The sequence below is a fragment of the Epinephelus fuscoguttatus genome, linkage group LG7 (genome assembly GCF_011397635.1).
Source record: "Epinephelus fuscoguttatus linkage group LG7, E.fuscoguttatus.final_Chr_v1".
NCBI lineage: Eukaryota > Metazoa > Chordata > Actinopteri > Perciformes > Serranidae > Epinephelus > Epinephelus fuscoguttatus.
The window spans coordinates 39,132,786-39,156,010 of record NC_064758.1 but is presented as its reverse complement, the minus strand read 5'-3'; the positions used below and the strand labels follow the sequence as shown (position 1 = coordinate 39,156,010).

Sequence of the window (23,225 nt, the reverse complement as noted above, 5' to 3'; positions counted from 1 at the left end):
GCTGAAACTGTATTATGTGATCATACCTCTGCCATCTCTGACAGCCATCTCAAAGCATTGTTATTTTTTTTCTTTTTAACTGAGCATGCTAGCAGTTAGCTCGCATTGCTCCGTTAAAATGCTGTTAACTTTAACATGGCCCGAGCTAGCTCATGGTAAACGTCTGCTCCTTCTAAAGATGATTTATGATTTCTAATGATTTATTAAAAGATACTAACACATCCGGCAAACATTTAACATACTTCAGTATTAACTGTAGCTCCATGTAAAGTGAATAAATGTGATGTTTCCCAGCTAATCCCTGCGACCGTCTGCGTTAACCTTTTTTTAACTTCTGATTTATTAAAAACTGTTATGAGTGAAACATGAAGCTGAGTTTAGCAGCAGACTTCAGTAATAGTAATATAAAGTAGTGGTAAAAGAAATAACTTTTGGCATTAATTTTTTTATACAATATAAAGGAAGTGCGGTAAATTAGTAAGACATTCTCAGCTCTAATGACTAAATACATATATCAAGGTATTTGCTAATGTAGGCTGAGAATGAAGTCAGACGGGGAAGGACAAGGATATCATGTACTGACGTTGAGTGACGGACCTGTCAGTCTACGTGTCATTCTCTGATTTAATACTTTTTCGCTAACCACTCTTGTGGTTTTATTTCTCATATCAATGGTAACCATGGCAACAGGAACAGTCCCTTTTTTTTCTGGTTACATGTTCGACACACAGTTGCTGAAGACAAAAATGTAGCACAGACTGGTTGTTCGTCGTCACAGACATTAAGTAATTAGGTGACTATTTGTTAAAAGGTAAATCAGTATTTGCTAAACTGAAGGCAAATTACTTTGGAAAAGAACCAGTGTTGGCGGTCAGCCACCGAGAGTAGCCACTGGGACTAACCCCAGACAGTCTATGGGACTAACTAGCTTACTGCTACTTCCACTATCTCTCAGGAAGTTGTGCCCATAATCATTTCGACAGTAGTGCCCTCAGGAATACGGTGGATAGGCTGCACACTTGTACAACTGAAGCATGTAAGAATCACTTCAGACATACAACAATGGTATAGGATCTTTAAAATATTAAAAAAAAAAGAAGTGTCAATGGAAAAAGCTCCATGTGGCTCCATAGCATAACTAGGTGTACACACGTAACTCCACTCCTGCAACATTTATCTCCAGCAGCCAGATATGAGAGGAATTTTGGTGTAAGCAATGATTCAGACCAGTTGCGTAAGTATATCTGTACAGTAAGTGGGTGGAGAGGAGCAGCACAGACCCACACAGCAAATACAGTATGACTGAGATAATCTCTACTATGGTGGAGAATAGTGAATATATTATTATTCCTCATGTTGCTGAGGGGCCACAGTTGTGTCTGAGGAGCCACAGGGCCTCCATGTGACCCTGCATGGTGACATGTATCACAGTGATGGTTCTGTGTTCAGTTACCAGGCAGCTCCAACTGGCCTGAGGGAGGAAATGACACAATTCCTGCTGAAACTGTAGATCTTTGAGGGGCTTTTAATGCAAACCAGATGTCTGCTCTACAGCACAGGAACAATGGAAGCTGTTGGTTAAAGCAGACTGATGAATGTTGCTTTTATGAAAATGAATTATGTTAGTCTAAATATGATAACAGGGGTGAATTGATATTTGTGCCAATCTCTCAGTACCGATGCAGCGCGACCACACACACACACATACACACATACACACACATTTCCCCATTTTTCCGGTTAATATTTTCATCGATGTGAAACCATGAGGCAACGACTCGCTACTTACCACGTAACTGCAAGTCACTGTGGCCAATAAAGGGCTTAAATGTCTTGAGTATATCTGCATTTTTGACTCTGCCTGAGCTGCCTCCGGTGGAGTAGAAATAATCCAGCAGCGACTCTTCACTCACATCACTCATCTCTGCTGTCTGTCTGTCTGTCTGTCTGTACCCGCTGTCTGTCTCTCTGTCTGTCTGTACCCGCTGTCTGTCTGTCTGTAGACCTGGTCCAGCCTCTGCTTTAAAGATGGGTTCACTTCTCTGGGTGTTTTTCACTCAGCCATGATGCAGTCCTCTTTGGGCTAATTTGTTGTAGTAAACTTCACTCCACCCAGACGAGCTGACCGCTGCTGCGCCTCCTCCTGTTAACCCTTTAAAAGCACCAGTATCTTAGTTTTTCCGCACTGTCTCTGCATTAAACCGGAGCTGCTGTAATCTTAGTTTTTCCACTTTCTTTTACTATTTATTGCATTTACTACAATGCACGAGGCCACATTTAAAGCGTGTCTGCGTTATACTCAATATTTAAAGTGACCGTGAACGTCTCATATTCTAATAGTGCTCCTAAATAGCAGTTATATGGCCTTGTTATATAGCCTGGCTTTCTATCCAAAATATATCCAATGGAGGAAGAAGTACTCAAATATTTTACTTGAGTAAAAGTAGCTATAGTAGCATTAATAAAAATAACAACAACAAAGTAAAGGTAGGCCTACCATACTTGAGGTACCAAAAATAAAGGTACTCATTGTGCAAAATGGCCCATGACAGAAAAATCCATAGACCTGCTGTATGACTGGTTTATAATATGTGAAGCATTAATGTGTTCACTTTAATGTTGTAATAGGTAGATGTGTTTTTACTTTATATACTGCTGGGTAGCTTGTTAATTTCACCATGATAGTAGTATCACAGCATTATTTATTCATTATTATACATTATAATTTGTTAGTTGATTTATTTTTATTATTATTAATCTGAATTTGCAAAGTAACTGAAGTTAAACTAACTAAAGTACTGCATTTGCCTCTGAATTGTTGAGGAGTAGAAGTGTAAAGTAGCATTCAATGGAAATACTGAGCACTTGAGTAAACGTACTTAGTGTTGTCATATCTCCTTTAAACCAATCATTTTTAACAGAGGGTACTGATGGCGGTCATTTACTGTGGTAGGGAAGATAATTGTTAATCAGGTTTTGGGGCGCCCACTAGTTCACCTGGTTGAGCAGGCACCCCTTGTATGAAGGTTGTGTCCTTGCCGCAGTGGCCGTGGGTTCAATTCCAAGCCATTGCCCTTTGCTGCAAGTCAACCCCCCTCTCTAATCAAAAAATGGCAAAGAAAAAAACAAATTTATCTTTAGAAAATAAAGATGTTCAGATTTTAATGTGGGAGAAACATATTTGGTGTGACAAACCTGACAGATTGGGGGTGCTCCTACATGGTGCAAACATACTCTTTCCTAGCAGATTATTTGTAACACAAAGCAGCAACTTTAAAATCTAAATAATCGTTGAAGTCATTTTGAAGCAAAAATGGCCACAACTTAACAGTTTCGTCATCTCATACAGGGCCATAATCACTTATTTAACTTTCAGGGCGACCATTTTCAATCCTTATGTTCTGCTACTGACCACTTAGAGTATTTTTAAACAAAAAACTTCAGCGTTTCTCAAAGTTTTATGACTGAGGGCCATTTTAGGGAGCCAGCATATATGATTTAGGGCCTCACAGAAAAATGCACACACTGTGGCTTTTTTATGAGCTTTTAAATGGCATACTAACACTTTACAGAAGCCACTGACAGTAAAACTCATATTTCATTCTAGTTTTCCGCTTTTTAATACATTACAAAATAGTAAAATAAAGAGACAGAACAGTGTTTGTCATTTTTTTGTACCCACCCACAGTAGTCGAGCAACAACTTACCCTAGGGGACGACTACGGAGGGACATTTTAAGCATGCCCCTCCTCCCTATTATATATTTTATTTACATTTTTATGACTGCCTAGCTCTCAAATGTGAATATTTTCTGTTTTGTGTTTTGTCAGCTGAATGTCTTTGGGTTTTGTACTGTTGTTCAGATTAGACGAGACATTTAAACATATTATCTTAGAGCCTGTCACTGACATTAAATAGACCAAACTAGGGTTGCAACGGTATGAGATTTTCACGGTACGATAACTGTCTCAGAAAATATAACAGTGTCACAATGTTATAGAATTATTATTATTATTAATATCAATCAGAATGACCATTAAAGGAATGAAAACAGAAAGGTTATTTTGGGTTAACCCTTTCAAACCTGGAGTGACATCGCTTTTCTTGAGTAGTATTTGAACCTTTGATCTCTGAACTAACTGGTGTGATTTCTTCCACAAACATGGACAACTAGGTAAAAAATGTTGCACAATTTGCAAAAAATTAATACATACTTAAATAAACTAGGGAAAAAGAAGAAAGCTAGGGAATAACTATTTATAATCAATATTATTACATTTCAAATTAATTTACAGAATATTTCTAAAAATTTTAAGCAGTTTTTCCAGGTGATTTCCTTGTTTGTTTGTTTTTAACTTTCTTTCTTTCTTTTTTTACTAATTTTCTTGTTTTTAATTTTGTCTTTTCACTAATTTCTTGCAATTTTTTGGGTCATTTATTTCTGGCTTTGTTGCTCATTGCCTTCTCCCCATATTCTTTTAAAGAAATCAGGTTTCAAGGGTTGAACAAACGTTTTATTACTATAATGAAAACTTGAAACCATTTTTAAATGGAAGGATGTGTAAAAAGTCCCCCTTTTGAAAAGAGCTTAGATAAAGGCGAGATTCTCCGTCTGGTTGCATGTTTTTTTCAATACTGTAGATAAGCAAACGTACACGGTATAATAATTGTCATTTTCATATCACGGTATACCTTAAAACCAGTATACTGCTGCAACCCTAGACCATGTAACTGACTAATTGAGAAAATAACGAGTAGATTACTTCATAATGGAACTAATTGTTCGCTGCAGCCCTATAGAGTTAGGTCTTCAGTGTAGATTGCAACCACTGAGACAGAGGCTTAGTAATCATGATAACTGTTATCATATGAAACAGTGGCATCTGATTAAAACGTTCACTTTAACTGGACTTTATCGCATCCATCATTTGTCTCACAGCTAGAAGCATTTGTTCCAAGCTCCCTTTGGTATGTTTGGTTGGCTAAACTGCAGTAATTCAGTGCAGGGTTTGGCACACGACCCCATTTTAAGGTCTTTTTTTTTTTAGTTTTAGGAGCCAGGACTTGATGTTTAGATCTAATTGCAGTTACCACAAGTAAGAATCAAACTTGTGAAGTGAAAGTTGTTGTTGGTCAAACTGCAGATATTCATCTTTGCATGTTGCATTTGGACCACAGCCCCCACTCCCACTGCCCCGCCCGCTGTGCACACCAGTGATAATGGTGGAGGGCCAGTCAGTTCAGGTATTAGACACACGACACATTGTCAGATTAATTGTGCGATTGTTCTGTAAATATTAAATGTGCAGGACTTACACGTTAATCCCTCTGTCCTCCTCTGGTATAGCTTCTCTTTGAGCGAGTCTCCATTTAATTTAGAAATGGGTGATTTGTATTTCGTGTTTTAGGCCGCTGCTCTAAGAAGACAATATTGTAATTACAGTAAGCTTCTTATACGCTGATACAATTATTGAGGTGAGGAGTTTATATTGTCGTGTGAAAGTGGGACCTTATGCTCTTTCAATTTGGAAAACAAAACAACTTTTCCCAGGATAAAGACATTTGATCCTCGAGCATATGCCGCGTCTTTGTGGAATGAATTTATGCCAGAGAGCAGCTGGCAATACATTATCACCTTGATACCACTGTCAGGGGGGAAACAGCGGGAGCGTCGGCCCTGAGTCAGGAGTGCTCAGATATTTTACTGAAGTGAAAGTCAATATAAAAATATACAAATTTTCTACTGCAAGTGAAAGTCCTGTGTGTTAAAGCCTTCTTTGATCTTCTTTGATGTATTATCAGCTAATCTGACCAAAGGTATGAAAAGTTAAAGTATTCATTTTGAAGAAAATTACAGATTATGACAAATATATTACATTTTTAGATTGTTAATACTGATGCAACAGGAGCAGTTTACTATTGTAGTTAATCAAAGTGGAGCTACTTTATTTATTCATTTATTTTAGATACAGTTAGGTAGTTTAGTCCAGTGGTTTCCAACCTAGGGGTCGGGCCCCTCCGAAGGCTCACAAGATAAATCTGACTGGTGGAGAGAAGATAAATGTGGCAGGGATATTCTACAGTCTTTGCTTTTTTTCGTGCAACACTGGACACTTTTACCTCTTTGGGCCTCGGACAGTTATTCAAATCAAACCATGGGAGAAGTTTAAAGGAGATATCTTTTTCTTGGGGGAACTGCTGACAACTGTCGGACTTCTGAAACGTGAAAAAGACAGCTTTTTTCAAAAGCCAGTAAGCTTCTGTAAATTATGTTGCAGTTTGTCAGCACATAATTTTTCTTCTGCATTAAATCGTAACCTGAAAAGACTAATTTCATGACATCTGGCAAATAAATGTATTGGACAGGGGTGTAACTATAGACAGGGCAGGCAGTGCGATTGCACTGGGGCCCCTCAGGTGGAGGGGCCCATTGAGGGAGCAGGCCCTTGCAAGTGACTCAGATTGCCACTATGGAAATATACCTGTTTTCAAAGATAAATAATAGATAAAAGAGAATAATATCAATTTCAAAAATGGTGCCATTTGCTATATATGTCCACAAAAAGGCAAACCCATCTGTGTCATGGTTTACTTTTTTAATTTTTCAAATAGTATGTAGCTATCTAAAACAAAATGATATGCGTTCTCTCTATAAGCTATGAAATCTATTAATACACTTTAAAATTAAATTATTAATTTTTTATATATATATTTTTGTCAGATATGCAGTGATGATTGCTGGGTAATATGTATGTTGATGCTGTCCAATGTCAAGTCTATTTGTGTCAAGACAATACATGCACTATAGCGTTCACTAGGGCCCATAATAATAGTGTGCACTGGGGCCCGTCATGACTTCCTTACGCCACTGGTATTGGAGTAAAAAGTAGAATATTTCCCTCTGAAATCTTGTGGAGTTGAAGTATAAGGCATCATAAGATGAAAATACTTAAGCAAAGTACTAGTGCCTGAAAATCCCACTTCATTACAATACTTAAGTCAATGTATTCAGTTACTTTCCACCACTGAACGATACAGCACAGTAACTTGAAGTGGTGCTTTGAACTGAGTAAACCTTTTATAGCCATTCACAGAGCAACACCAGTGAAAAGGCCTATATTGTATTACCTTATAGCAGATGTATCATATTGGTGTATGTGTTGACTGATGTGTAACAAGAAACTGCAGTGCAGAAATGCCAAATTTGGTTTAAGGTCAGTTGATGTAACTGATGTCCCGCTCAGTATTTGTTATTACTCATAATGGTCACAGTTCTTACAGGAAAGAAATCTTTGGGATCCATATCAAGAGTGTTCATTTATGTTTTATGTTTTAAAAATACATGTATTTGGTTCTTGAAGCCACAATATGAATTAAAGATTTAAAGCAACTGTTCACTCCAAAATCAAAAAAACATAGTCTATGTTTTCCTCTTACCTGTAGTGCTGTTTATCAGTCTAGATTGTTTTGGTGTGAGTTGCTGAGTGTTGGAGATATCAGCTGTAGAGATGTCTGCCTTCTCTCTAATATAATAGAACTAGATGGCACTCAGCTTGTGGTGCTCAAAGCACCAAAATGCATTTAAAAAAACTCAACAGCAATGTCTCTTTGCAGAAATCACGACCTGGTTAGTCAAGATAATCCACAGACCTTGTTGTGAGCAGTTTCATGTAGGAACTATTTTCTTTCTACCGAACTACACCCACCAACAGCATCACTGCGCAGGAGGAGTTGTGCATCTACTGCTAGCTGACTTAGCACCACAGAGCTAGCTAACGTTACAACTCAGCCGAGGAGGACGCCATTAATGTTTACATCTGGTGCTGTCATGAGCACGAGCCTTATGTCCATGAGTAGATGCACACTTCCTTCTGAGCGGTGATACGGTGACACAGCCAGGTGTAGTTTGGTAGAAAGAAAACAGTTCCTACATGAAACTGCTCTCTCTCTTATTTTGAGTATCTGGGTTATGACTTCTGGAAAGAGACGTTGCTGCTGAGTTTAACCAACTTTATGACTAATTAAGTTATTTTAGGATAAACTGTCCTTTGAACGTAGAGATGTAAAAGAGGATACTGTGAGATTTAAAGTGTGAATTACTTGAAAAATGTGTTCACTAATCAGAAACCTGGTGCAGAATATTTTTAACCTTGTGGGGACACTAGGAACACATCACTGTGTTGCACAAGTTTTAGGATGTATTTCTCTGGAGCTACTGGAGCTAAATGTTTTCAGGGATCCATGACAGCAGAGAAAGGCCAGATGTTCTTGTGCACCATGTGAAGGTCAAAGCCACCAGTCTAATGTCAGTACGTGGTACTGATCGAGGGCAGATGTTCACAGGGTTATCCATTCCATATGGCTGCCACTCGTCCACGGGCCTTTTCACAGCACAGCTCTTGTAAACACGCTTTAGTTCGCTGTTGTCTCTTCTCTGCCCCTGTAAAACATGTCCTAAATCCAATCACCTCGTCCCTCTAAAGGGGATGATGTTGATGAATGGGAATGTGTAGTGGTTGTAGTGACCTATAAGCCCCTACTGAGATTACAGGCAGGCAACCAGCCAGCCAGCCAGCCAGCCAGGCCTGGCCGGGGCACCAGGAAACAGCTAGAGCTTAAAGAGGGATTGTTTAGATAGACAATGGTGTCTACCTGGTTTTAATCCCCGCTCAAAAAGAGTACGGGGGATTGGCAGAGTTTAATAAATGAAAGTGCTCCTATAATCAGGATTTGCCAAAGTGCCCCTTTGTGTTAATCGGACATTTTTTACAGCATGGTTTTTGACATCTGCCACAGCAGGTGGTGTTAACCCCATCTCCACCCAGATGCATGCAGTGTACGTTTGCACCAGACGCCATGCAGAGAAGTGCACAGAACACGTACGTAAACAGGAAGAGTACGCAAAGTGTCTGTTTCTCAACAGAATTTTTTTGGAAGCCAGGATTCAGGACTTGAACATAACTTGTTTTTTTGCAGCAGAGATGCACCTGCTATGTCTCATCATAACAACATCACATTCCTGTAAATAACCTATGGGATGCTGTCATCGTGCAGCCATCATGCAGCCACAGCCAACTGCGGCACAACCTCATTACTTACTTATAAAGGCTAATAGAACAGGGATGTGTAATTACTTCATTGCTAAAAAATAAAGCTGCATTTTAATGATTAAAGTCCAGCGTATCAGCGGTAAAGCATAATAAAATTGTTTTAAAATCGAGGATTACAACCGTAAATCCCGACGGGCCAGATGTGAGAGTGGGAGGGGCGGCTGCATTCTGGGACCAGATTAAACAGAAAATCCCACAGGACCGCACTGTCTTTTCTCTGCAGCTTAGGGGCTTGTGTGGACTCAACATGCTGTAATCCACCGATTAGCTGATATAATCACCTGTAAATACACCTTGGCCATGATGTTGCTGCAAGGCCATCAGGCCCAGCTCTGTTCCTGCGTCACATCCCACATGGGTGTTGGACACTTTGTTATGGAGACGATTCAGATTTGAACTTTCTGGGAACCGCAGGCAGACGCTCGGACCAGACAGACAGCTGGACAAGATATGTGATCTGACTCAGTTCCCAGAAACTAAACTGAACGGATAAATGCTGTTAAACTCCAAGTGACCCTAAATACTTCTACCATAAGTGTTTTGAAACATCACTTTGGTGACACGTACATTTACTCAAGTACTGTACAATTTGGAAGAACTTGTTTTACTGGAGTATTACCATTTTCTGCTACTTTGTACCTCTGGTCCTCTGTAATTTAGAGGCAAATGTACATTTATTTAATCGCTTGAATGAATTTGCAAATTTGATAATACAAAATTTAGTCAATCAAAAACTTCTAATGTATTTTTTATTGTTAATAAGATAAAACTTTGTTGATCCATTGGGGAAGTTCACAAGCTAGCCACCTATATATATATAAATGCATATTAATTGTAGTGCAGTAATATATTGTGCATTATACCTTATGATATGCTAAATTATTACTTTAAAATTACTTTTTAAAGCATACTATACTATGACATATTTTCTATTTTTCAAGGCATTCTATACTATGACTTTTTTCCATACTTTTTTTTTTTGGCATACTATACTATGACCTTGTTTCTGACTTTTTTTGGCATACGATAGTATGACTTTTTTCTAATTTGTTTGACTTACGATGACTTTTCTGCATACTATACCAGACATACATACTGGATCATAACTATTTTTCTGACTATTTTCTTGGGATACTATACTATGACTTTTTCTGACTTTTTTGGCATACTGTACTGTAACTGTTTTTGGGACTATTTTTGACATACTATATACTATGACTTTTTTTCATAATTTTGGCCGACATACCACACCGTAACGTTTTTTCATGATTTTGGACGACATACCACACCGTAACGTTTTTTCATAATTTTGGCCGACATACCACACCGTAACGTTTTTTCATGATTCTGGACGACATACTATACTATGACTTTTTTTCATGATTTGGACGACATACTATACTATGACTTTTTTCATGATTTGGACGACATATTAAACTATGACTTTTTTTCATGATTTGGACGACATACTATACTATGACTTTTTTTCATGATTTGGACGACATATTAAACTATGACTTTTTTTCATGATTTGGACGACATATTAAACTATGACTTTTTTTCATGATTTGGACGACATATTAAACTATGACTTTTTTTCATGATTTGGACGACATACTATACTATGACTTTTTTTCATGATTTGGACGACATGCTATACTATGACTTTTCTTCATGATTTGGACGACATACTATACTATGACTTCTTTTTTCATGATTTGGATGACATACTATACTATGACTTTTCTTCATGATTTTGGACGACATACTATACTATGACTTCTTTTTTCATGATTTGGACGACATACTATACTATGACTTCTTTTCATGATTTGGACGACATACTATACTATGACTTTTTTCATGATTTGGATGACATACTATACTATGACTTTTCTTCATGATTTGGACGACATACTATACTATGACTTCTTTTCATGATTTGGACGACATACTATACTATGACTTTTCTTCATGATTTGGACGACATACTATACTATGACTTCTTTTCATGATTTGGACGACATACTATACTATGACTTTTCTTCATGATTTGGACGACATACTATACTATGACTTCTTTTCATGATTTGGACGACATACTATACTATGACTTTTCTTCATGATTTGGATGACATACTATACTATGACTTTTCTTCATGATTTGGACGACATACTATACTATGACTTCTTTTCATGATTTGGACGACATACTATACTATGACTTTTCTTCATGATTTGGATGACATACTATACTATGACTTTTCTTCATGATTTGGACGACATACTATACTATGACTTCTTTTTTCATGATTTGGACGACATACTATACTATGACTTTTCTTCATGATTTGGACGACATACTATACTATGACTTCTTTTTTCATGATTTGGACGACATACTATACTATGACTTCTTTTCATGATTTGGACGACATACTATACTATGACTTTTTTTCATGATTTGGATGACATACTATACTATGACTTTTCTTCATGATTTGGACGACATACTATACTATGACTTCTTTTTTCATGATTTGGACGACATACTATACTATGACTTTTCTTCATGATTTTGGACGACATACTATACTATGACTTTTCTTCATGATTTGGACGACATACTATACTATGACTTTTCTTCATGATTTGGACGACATACTATACTATGACTTTTTTTCATGATTTTGGACGACATACTATACTATGACTTTTCTTCATGATTTGGACGACATACTATACTATGACTTTTTTTCATGATTTGGACGACATACTATACTATGACTTTTCTTCATGATTTGGACGACATACTATACTATGACTTCTTTTCATGATTTGGACAACATACTATACTATGACTTTTCTTCATGATTTTGAACAACATACTATACTATGACTTTTTTTCATGAATTGGATGACATACTATGAGGTTTTTTTCATGATTTTGAACGACATACTATACTATTACATTTTTTCATGATTTTGGATGACATGCTATACCCTGACGTTTTTTCATGATTTTGGACGACCTGCTATACTATGACGTTTTGTCATGATTTCGGAAGGCATACAGTACTATGGCTTTTCTTCATGATTTGAGACAAGAAACTCTACTATGATATTTTTTCATAGTTTTGGATGACATCCTATACTATGACTTTTTTTCATAGGTTTGGACGACATACTATACTATGACTTTTTTTTTTCATTATGTTGGACATAATACTATACTATGATGTTTTTTCATAATTTGGGATGACATACTATGACTTTTCTCCATGGTTTTTGATACATTGTTTTTTATGACATAGTATACAATAAATTTCTTTTAAATACATATACGTCTTTGTGATTTCTGTCACGGTATATCATATGCTATGACATTTTTGTGTTTTTTTACAACACACTATTGAGTTTCTGATTTATTTATTTTTTGACAATCTACTTTTTCATGAGGCAATAAAATTAATTAATAATTAATAAATAAATAAAATACTCAAGCTAAACAGGCCATGAAAGAGGCCACTCACTGCTCAGCTGATCAGAGCCGAAGCAACAGGTTCAGCTTATCATCATGACATAAAAAAAGATGATGCAATGAATTACTGAAACACATGGTCATGACCTCTGTGGTGTAATTCCTCTTCACCTCCCTAGACACATTCTTTCACCCCCCTGCTGTCTGCGTTAAAAACACTACAAACGAAAGCAGTATGACCAGTTCATGTAGTTTTAATGCTTAATGCCATTCAGATTCAGCCTGTTCCCTCAAATCACTCCATTAGAATGGATTAAACCATTAAAAGAGGGATAAAAGTATTTTAGCATTTTTATTCTGTAAGACACTTTAACGTCATTCCTGAAAGAGGAAACACATGATTTTGGTTCATAGCACATTCATGCCTGGCAAGAAAAAAAATATTAAGACTACATCAACAAAAAAATGTACAAATCATGGAAGCAAACAATATAAACAATATCTTATATATAAAACATAGGCATAATAAATATTACACAAACAAAAAAAAACAAAGTAAACAGAGTTAATCTATTTGGTTTGGGCGATGTTTGGAATAATGTTATAAAAGTCACTGATCTGAAAAGCTGAACATCAGTGTGAATGTTAAGTAAATCTCCCGGGGGAAACAAAGCTGTGTTCAATGTATTCACTCATTACAGAATATCCAACCCAAACCTTTTGTTCAATCTCTTATTAGTGTACACTAATAACATACACAGGCATTACTCAAGTGTAGACTTCTTTTTACTTTGTCCTATGACCACGTTGTTGTGCACTAGTGTGTGTGGTTTTGATACATTTAGGCCTCAAGAGTTGAACGTACACTCAAGCCATGATATATATATATATATATATATATAGTGCAGGAAATTCCTCCAAACGTCATGTTCAGTCTTCTTTTTTGAGGAATTCAACTCTCATTAGTTTAACACACCAAATGGCATTAGTTCAACCAAGATTAACAATAAAGAAAGAAATCCATCTGTGTGTTGAAACATGATTCGCTGCATTGGACCTTTTGGGTGCACTTTTTGTTGACGAGCCACTTCCATCTTTGGTTGTGTTAGCGTATTCACAGGAAATGGCGATCAGTTTTGGTTCAGTCAGGAATCGAGGACCATGTTATCATTTAAACACAAGACATTCATCATTCATTCTCACACACACACACACACACACACACACACACACACACACACCTATACACGAGCAGACACAAACAATAAACTCATTGTGTGACTGTAAATGTAAATTCACTCCTTAGTGATTCTTCTACTTAACATAGATAACTGTGCAATTTTCATTTTTTTTTCTTTTGTTAAAGCAAACCAGGAGTAGTATAAATATTAGGAGGACATCCCAGGTGCTGTTTTTTTTTTTTTTTTTTTCTTAGCCACGTGTAGAGAGAATTTTCAAGACTTTGTGTCCCTCCTCGTTGACTCTGGAGATGGAGAATTCAGCTCCACCTCAGCTCCATCGCACACTCCCCCAGTCCACCTTAAGGTCCCAGCCCCTATAATGCTACTTCCGTTGCAAAGTGCAAGCAGTTAATGTCTCTCTGCCTCTCCCTTCCACTCGAGAAATTCGGAAACCAATGCAACAGCAAAGAAAGAAATGTCCAAAATGCAAAAATGGTACGATCTGTGTCCAAAAAAGCAACCAGAAGGGAGAGGGCAGCAAGAGAGAGAGTGCATTTGTGTCTCAAGAAATTCAGTCCATCGAAGCAAAACAAGTGTTGTTCCTCATTATGCCCACGTGCCACTGATCAGTTGGTTGGAAGAGTGGTTATTATACCTCCCTGCGAATAAGGAGATAAAACACAACATTAATACACACACTCCCAAGAGTAAACAATGCGTCTATTAAATTTAAGATCATTTCAAGCAAATTAGAGGCATAGTTTAAAATCTTGACATTTTTTATGTGACCCTTGTTTTGACATACTATACTATGACGTTTTTTTCATGATTTTGGACGACATGCTATACTATGACGTTTTTTCATGATTTTGGACGACATCCTATACTATGACTTTTTTTCATGATTTTGGACGACATGCTATACTATGACGTTTTTTCATGATTTTGGACGACATGCTATACTATGACGTTTTTCATGATTTTGGACAACATACTATACTATGACTTTTTGTCATGAATTTTGGACAACATACTATACTGTGACGTTTTTCATGATTTTGGATGACATACTATACTGTGACTTTTTTTCATGATTTTGGACGACATACTATACTATGACATTTTTCATGATTTTGGACGACATACTATACTATGACTTTTTGTCATGAATTTTGGACAACATACTATACTGTGACGTTTTTCATGATTTTGGACGACATACTATACTGTGACTTTTTTTCATGATTTTGGACGACATACTATACTATGACGTTTTTCATGATTTTGGACGACATACTATACTATGACTTTTTGTCATGAATTTTGGACGACATACTATACTGTGACGTTTCTCATGATTTTGGACGACATACTATACTATGACTTTTTGTCATGAATTTTGGACGACATACTATACTATGACGTTTCTCATGATTTTGGACGACATACTATACTATGAATTCTTACTGACCCTTTTTTGTGACATTTTAACCTATGACTTGTTTCTGCCCATACACCTATGAGTGGAATCACAGAAGGTATGACTTACGATGCAGTGAGTGTGGAGTTGAGGACAAGAGTGGTGCGTATCCTATAGAGCTGAGCCAGTGTCAGCTTCTTGTGCTGTGCCGGTGATTTCCTCTTTTTCGGTGACATTTCCCCTGAATCACCTGTGGCTGTTGAATCGTTTTTCCTTTCTACGCAGGCAGATGGAGCCACTTCCCCGTCTGACCTGTTGCTTTGGGGCTCATTACCCTCACGTGGTCTAGCAAGCACCATTTGGCCGTGCCTGGCCTCCGCCCTCTTCAGGGTGGCACAGAGTTTGTCAGAGGGCGTGCTCATACTCAAGCAGTCGTCAGACTGGTCGAGGTCACTGGAAAACAGCTCCACGCAGTTTTGGCCTAGCTCCGTCAGACTTCTACTGTGTGCCAGCTGCGACGTGTCCATGTCTCTACATTGTGATTGGTCCTGCGCCTCAGAGCTGAGTGAGTGTGTGTTGGGGGTTTTACCATGGAGGCGCTGCAGCAGATTGTCCTCAGAGCGGGATAAGGTCAGATTGGACAGCCTCTGGAGGCAGTGGAGACGCGACTGAACATGCGGCCGCCGTCGAGGTTTAGAGGACTGGACTACTGACAGCTGGGACCCCACTGAAGCAGCATCCTCCTCCTCTTCTTCCTCCTGCTCTTCTTCTACCTCCTCTATTTCTGTCCCTTCCTGCTCCGCCTCCTCGACCTCCCTGTCTCCCTCTTCCTCCTCCGTCTCCTCTCCTTCACTCTGGCCAGGCTGTTGCCGAAGTTCTCTCAGTAGGGATTCAGGGGAGAGGGTACCGTAGGCGCTGTCCATGGAGAGAGAGCGACACTGGGGGTCCAGTTCCTCGCCGTCAGGCCCCGTCCCCTGTTCTTGCTCGGAGTAAACACTGGAGTGAATCCTGCGGGGGCTCGTGGACTGAGACTGCTCGACCTCAAATGTCTCAGACAGAGGAGTCAGATCAGAGTCTTTTTTACTGGTTCCCTCGAGGTTCATGTTGGGGGAAGGAGGCTCGCTTGCTTCATCAATTTCCATCACCGACAGGGTCTCAGTGGATCCATCGGATTGACTGAAAGGAGACGTTTGGTTGGTTAATTGGATCGTTAGGCTTAATACTTCTACAACTACTGTCACTTTATACTTCTAAACAATACTAATACAACTACTAAAAATATTTATATTACAAGAATTACAAATAATTCAATACAAAAAACTTTAACTACTATTTCTACTAAAACTACTACTGTGTGATTTTATGTTAAACTATTGAATCTATCTCTTTATTTGTTTGAATCTTTATATGTTTAAATAATGAAACTACATCTACAGTTCCAGGCAGCAGTAGTTTATCACAGTTGAGTTATTCTCTGTGTTACCTTGAGTTCTGCTGCTCTTTGTGCCTCAGGCATGGAGAACTTGTGGTGGAGTTGCTACTCTCATCTTCCTCCTCCTCTTCCTCTTCACCCTCCGTACATGTCTTCAGACTGTTCTGCTGTCGGAGGACCTCCTCGGTGCGAAGCCTCTGGAGCTGGTTCTGCAGGGTAATTAAACACAGCCACATTAAGTTTATAAACTACAATATTCTGTCTCCCAGCTCCAGGTGTTAAACATTTAGTAAGACATGAACTGGCTCGCCAACCTGGACGTTGCAGATTGCATCGATCCAGCTTCGCCCCTGGGCGGCGCTGTTGGCTTGGAAAGTGTAGGCTGCCACTGCACTCTTGAACTCGTTGAGGTAGATGAGGATGAATGAGCCTGCAGAGACAAGAAGGCACAAAAAAATCTTGACTGTTTGTTGGTTATAGCTTCCTAAATCCAGCGGACAAAATTAAACACATTGCATTTGCCCATATTTTTTATATTAAAAGTGTGCCTTGAGTATGAAAATGATCATTATTTGCCTCACAGTGTTCATCTGAGCACTCACCAGGGTCTTTGAGCTCCTTACAGACGACGTTGTGAATGAGGAGCGGCTGCCGGATGATTTTGACTTTCTCCACTCTCTTCACTGGCTTTGTGATTAGCAGCAGGTCGGTGAACAGGACACAGTAGACATCCATCTACAGAGGAGATAAACTCGCCTCAGCTCAGACAGAAACACGTCTCTATTCTATAGGTCAACCATTTTATGTGAAACGTGATGCGGCTGTGAGGCCAACGTGAGAAGCCAGATGTTGAGTTTAAAGATAAGAAGAGCTCATCGTGTGTTTACAAGCCGTCATGTGAGTCACTCTTACCCTACTGTCTTTGCCCTCTTTCATCCTCAGCGCTCCCTCCAGATGCAGCTGTCGAGTCTCCTCTGGTGATATTCCTCTCATGGGAGCCATGAGGTCGAAGCGGTTGTACTCCTTGAGAATCTGGTGGCGTAAAGACAAAAGCATGAGGCCGAATCTTCAAACAAGTCTCACATCTGACGGCTTTTCTTTTAAGAAGACGTGGGAAAGCTCTGCCAACAATCACTCCTTACCTTCTCCACCTCTTCACTGCTGCCCTCTACAGCCTCGTACGAGTCTATGCGGGCGGAGATGGTGGCCAGCTTCTGTTGTTCCTGACGCTGTCGCATCTGGGACTCCACGCTGTTGATGAAGCCCTCGACTGCGGCGACCTTCAGGAGGAAAACACAGAAATACACTCAGTGTTAATTAGAAAAGCAGCATGTGATATATCTACCTTAGCTTCTCTTGAAATTCCTCTTTTCAATTCCTGTTTTGTAAAAGCTGAAAATATTGAATATATCAAGAGAAAAGCTGTAAAAGGAAAAGCAGCAAATGTTTTGTATGCAAACATCTGAATTTGTTCAGTAACTGAAGCTGTCAAATAAATATAATGACATACAAAGCACAATATTTTCTTATGAAATGCAGCGAAGAGGAACAAAATGGAAATACTCAGGTACAAATTTGAGGTACTTGATTAAATGTCTGCAGTTACATTCCATGACTGTCCTCACCATGCTGTTGACGATGTCCCGGGCTGACGGCTCGTCCGTCTTCTTGAGAACACTCTTCAGTAGGAGTGGATATTTGGTCAGTCTCTGGTGCGGCTTTGCCAACATGTCGGCCAGCTTCAGACGGTTACACTGCTTGTGTGTTTCTCCCCACTGAACAGAGGCAGACAAAAACAGGAAATCAAACATTTAACGAGCCAGGAATACGAAGACCGCTGACAGGGAGCGTACTGTAGGTGTCTGGGATCAGCTTTAAGGCGAGACTGACCGTGACGTAGGTCCTGAAGAGCTCATTGTCCCTGAGAAGCGTGCGCATGTTCTCCATGCAGCCCTCCTCCTCCATGCAGTAACGGATGTAGGGCTGGAACCTGGAGCCAAACTGAACACACACACATAAACAGAGACATGCGTCAGAGATATTACTCATCAGGGAAAACATATTTACTCCTGCCGCAGTCTCAAGATGGTTGAATGATATAAACAGGGTGTGAAAGAAATATGAAAATCACTTCTGTGACCTTGGTTAATAAAGACAGACGTGGTCGAACTCAAACAAATCAACCCTTTCTGTGTAGTATCCATGGAGATACTGGAATATATTCACAGTGGGGTACTACTGACCGTCCTGAAGCCGTGGTGGAGGTCAGTGGGGTCGAGCAGAGCCCGGGCCTGCCTGGCCTTCTCCAGGACGGGCAGCATGACCTGGTTCCACAGTGACGTGTGGAGGCGGACGATCTCTTGGATGTTACTGAACAGCTTGGCGGGCTCCACCTCCGTCAGCAGGCCGCTCTCCTGCAGGTTCAGCAGCCCGCACAGGAACAGCTGCACAGGGCGACACATGAGAACATGAGTTAATATTTCTAAGACACTAAGCTGACATAAGGTTATCACTTCACACAGCACAGGTTACAACTCTTTCTGTGGCTCACGGATTAGTGATAAAGGCCGCTGTGTATTTTTAGACTTTAACAATAGGTTCACTGTGTGTTTATCTGTTGCAGTACAGAAGTCACTTCATCTTACACAACAGCCACGGTTGTATCAGCACATGATCTTTACAGTAGTTCTCTTTGCACTTACATCAGTGATGACTCTGAGTTTCTTTATGTAAGTCGCCTCCGTCTGCAGCAGCTCCCATATCGCCTCCTGCTGGTGGAACTGCCGCCTTGTCAGTGTCTGCAAACACAAATCATATTGTTAAATATAACAATTATATTCCAACATTCAATTATTATGTCACAACATTTATTTTCTGTAGCTGGTATTCACACTCACATTCACACCTACAGACAATTTAGAGTCACCAATTAACCTGCATGTCTTTGGACTGTGGGAGGAAGCCGGAGTACCTGGAGGAAACCCACATTGACACAGGGAGAACATGCAAACTCCACACAGGGTTCACACCAGGATGTCTCTCTCAGTCCTTGGCCACCCTTGTTTGAGTTATATTTGTTTGATATTGCGTGTATGCGAGTAAGGCTGGGTGTATATATCTATTTAATTTCCATTGTTTATATGTTTGCTGTTCATATCTGTATAAGTCAATATTGTTGATTAGTGTCTGTGTGTCCTGCTCAGAGGGGTGTATCATGTAAATAAAACCATCCACTCATTGTTCTGTGTTCTCAAACACCAGGATAATTGTCCTGATATTTTCCAGTCACATCACCAACTGATTTACTGGACAACACACAGCAGTGAAGTCCGTAAACTGTCTTACGTAACAAATGAACAGACGGTACGAGGAGCAGCTGAGCGGTGATACTGCTGCTCTGATGAGTCATGTACACGTTAACAGGTGGAGGCCAGAGACAGCGAGCGACGGGTGTTATCTTTTATGTACTGAAGGCATGCGCGGTTCCTGACAGCAGTGTAATCGCTGTGTTAGCATCCTTCTGGGAAAACGGGCACCGGGGCAGGTGTGACAAAGACGAATGATAAGGAAGTGAAAGTCAGACACGTTCCAGGAAGATGGATGCCGGTATGTATGTACTGTAGGTAATTAGATACCAGAGAGTGTTTGTCAATCACTTATAAGGGACTGTATGAAAATTATCATTTAGTTCTCACCACAGATTTATTTTTAATTTTCTCTTGCACGTTAACTGAAAAAAGGATAAAAGAATTTTAAAAACATAAAAAACAATTTTATATAAGGGTTGAATATTAAGGTTAGGGTCAGGGTATACCATCCTCTATGCTTTATATGTTATTATATCATATTTATATAAAGATAGATAGATATTTGGGGAAGGACTGCAGTTTTTTCTCGGCCAAAGGGAAAGATCCAAATACATTTTTTGCTTCAACTTGTCATCATGACATAAACATTGTCTGTGCAATGTATTGGCTTTAGAATAATGGCACTATCATGATGTCGTGGAAAAAATTAAGGCTTAATTTACAGCACAAAGGAAGTGCGTCAACAACTGCGCATCCAAAACAGGAAGAGGATAGCACCTGGATTCACGTCCTCAGCTCATACACTGAGTAACACTACAAGTTAACGTTCCACCTTAAAAGTTGCCGGAAGTCGGCTCAGTGAATTATTTTTCTCAGACTCCAGCTGCTGTGAGAGGCAGCAAAACATCCTTTCATTTTATAGTTACAGTTTACTAATAAAACTCTCCACAGTATGAACAGTGGTTACATGAGCCTCAAAACCAGACACAACCCTGAGCAGAGTGACCGTCCTCTACTGACCAATCAGACTGCAGTGTTCACAGCTCCACCTTTTAGTACCAGATCTGTGTGCTAGGTACCCCAACAGAGGGGGGACCAAACATGGGGACGGTACAGAACGGTTCTATTGGTACCATCCACAACTTTTCACTGTGGAAACTGGAAAAAAGCGTACGGAACTGAATTCTAACATACCGTACTGCTCGGTGGAAACGGGGCAATTGTTCTTCCCAGTACCTATCGGCAGCTATCCCCAGAGTATCAGTTAGGGTCTTTGCAGTTACTATCCCCAGTAGCGGAAATGGTGGACTGTTGAAAAGCTTACTGTGGAAAGTCTACTCAGCCAAAGAAAAATAGTCCCACTGCTAAACTCTCAGGAAAACAGAAAGTGTTTTAGTTGTCTTTCAGACATAAGTTGCAATAAACACAAGTAATTTTCTTACAGTCCCTAAACTGTATTCCTTGAAAATGCTTTTTCATTTTAACCTGGAGCTCGTTGCTGTTTGTCCTCATCCACACAAGTTTCATACATCAAATAACATGTTGACTTAATTTTGTTTCTAATTTTGGCTTAATTACTTTGCATTATATTTTGGTTTACAGTCTGTGCATATGCCCTCTGTCGCCCACACCCCGCTGCCTGTGTGTGCCGTACCTCTGAGTTGTCCAGTAGCATCTGCCAACTGTCCTCCAGGGCCAGGTTGGTCTCCTCCTCCTCCTCCTCCCAGGAGTCCTGGTGGAAGGAGAGCTGCCGCGGCACCTTGGGTAGCCCGAACAACGTGTAGGAGTGGAGCTTGCTCTGGAGCTGCTCCAGACGGTCCACCTCCTGCGATGAGACAAAAAAACAAGCCTAATTAGTTTGAACAAGGTTAACGGCGAGACAGCGAGACGAGATGCGAAACTAACTGTCCATGTCTGTCCTTTGTGTTTGATTTATTGTTACAATCAAACTGTAAGTAAAGATGAGTCCAGGCATTAGCATATAAATCCTGCTCGTACTGGCGCCTTAATTCTTAAATCCAACAGGAGCTGCTATTCAGGCCTTTGTTCTGTCTGGCAGGCCTTATGTAGTTATGAAAATGAGCTCTGTGCATTGAGACCACTTTAACAATAGAGCACGAGGGAGTGGGGGCAAAAGCTACAGCATGGAGGGGGAGATGGACCACTGGTTTATGGTTCATGAAACCTTTTGAGAAAGACACTGCTCTACGTCCACTGATAGAAAGAAATGTACAACAGATTTCAGAGTAAAGTGATCATAGGTTAGCACTTCTTTTCAGAGTCAGTGAAAGTGGAGACTGACAGTGGTCGATCTCATATGCAGGGTGCAAGAGGTCCAGGTCCTGGTGAAGGATCTCTGGCCCTGAAGGGGTGAAGGGGGACACTAAGGGTGAATAGAGATGAGACGGGCAGTGACAGGTGACTGACAGATACTGTCTCTATCTGACATCTGCTACTGTGCAGAGTGTGACCTCAGGAGGGGAGATACAATGGGAGCGTGTGTGTGGGTGTGTGCTTTATTAGGACGTTTCTTATTGTTGCTGAAAACCTCTGATACAAGTGTTAAAGGAACGTTTTTGACATTTTAAATGACTTTATAAACGAACAGTATTTACAGGTTTTACACGAAGAAGGAAACAGAAGTTTAAGAAATTAGCTTATTGAGCTTTTTTGGGTAGAGATGCATCAACTCATCAGCTGTACTTCGGCATCAGCCAACGGTAATAAGATGACATTCAAGGATGGCAGTGGCCGATGTTTTACGTCATGTCACATCAATTTGCGCAGGCTAAAAAGCAGCACTCGAGACTAAAACTGTCCTGTCTTCCCCGGGACAACAGAAAATGTGTCTGGGGTGAACAGAGATCTTAACCGCAACACCATCAGGACGAAAGGACACAATAAGCTCACTACTATTTTTTTCAAAGTGAACAAAGAATCTGTGTTGAAATCAGCAGGAGAGCTAGGTAACGTTAGCTGTTAGCAGCTGGTGGCCGGAGCTAACCGCTGATGGAGGTTGCATAGCATTACATTATGATGCGTTCAAGTTCTATGCAGTAAAAGTGAGTATTGGGCAAAGTTAATTATAACATTATTATGATGTGTTCAGTGTGATCTTGTAAAATGCAGTTTTTGGTGAGAAACTTGAATAAATCCAGCTGTTAGAAGGAGAAATTTGCTGATTTTTTCACAGCAATATAAAATAGATATTAGAGAGGGGATTATATTATATATAGTGAAAAGACTTCTAATGAGTGAGACATGTGTATTGGATAAGGGAACAGAAGGGTAAC

The 23,225-nt window shown here is 39.7% G+C and overlaps 2 protein-coding genes across 6 annotated transcripts in view; both read right to left on the bottom strand.

Annotated features, from left to right (window-relative positions):
* LOC125891887 (ankyrin repeat domain-containing protein SOWAHB) overlaps positions 1-2,128 on the bottom strand; it is a 36,795-nt gene extending 34,667 nt beyond the window's left edge. Inside the window, exon 1 of the mRNA XM_049581461.1 lies at positions 1,790-2,128. Coding sequence (XP_049437418.1) covers positions 1,790-1,922 — 133 coding nt within the window. The 5' untranslated portion in view covers positions 1,923-2,128. The remainder of the gene's footprint in view (positions 1-1,789) is intronic.
* Positions 2,129-12,827: 10,699 nt separating this feature from the next.
* Positions 12,828-23,225, bottom strand: part of plekhg5b (pleckstrin homology domain containing, family G (with RhoGef domain) member 5b) — a 110,055-nt gene continuing 99,657 nt past the window's right edge. For 4 of the 5 annotated variants that reach the window (XM_049581348.1, XM_049581346.1, XM_049581349.1 and 1 more), the window contains 12 exons: positions 21,587-21,757; positions 19,327-19,422; positions 18,868-19,068; positions 18,515-18,625; positions 18,250-18,399; positions 17,767-17,904; positions 17,537-17,656; positions 17,227-17,359; positions 16,939-17,054; positions 16,676-16,833; positions 15,322-16,368; positions 12,828-14,431 (listed from right to left, as the gene is read on the bottom strand). In XM_049581348.1, coding sequence (XP_049437305.1) covers positions 14,422-14,431; positions 15,322-16,368; positions 16,676-16,833; positions 16,939-17,054; positions 17,227-17,359; positions 17,537-17,656; positions 17,767-17,904; positions 18,250-18,399; positions 18,515-18,625; positions 18,868-19,068; positions 19,327-19,422; positions 21,587-21,757 — 2,451 coding nt within the window. In that variant the 3' untranslated portion in view covers positions 12,828-14,421. Of the gene's footprint in view, positions 14,432-15,317; positions 16,369-16,675; positions 16,834-16,938; positions 17,055-17,226; positions 17,360-17,536; positions 17,657-17,766; positions 17,905-18,249; positions 18,400-18,514; positions 18,626-18,867; positions 19,069-19,326; positions 19,423-21,586; positions 21,758-23,225 lie in introns of those variants that run through there. The other variant, XM_049581347.1, reaches the window with a different exon arrangement.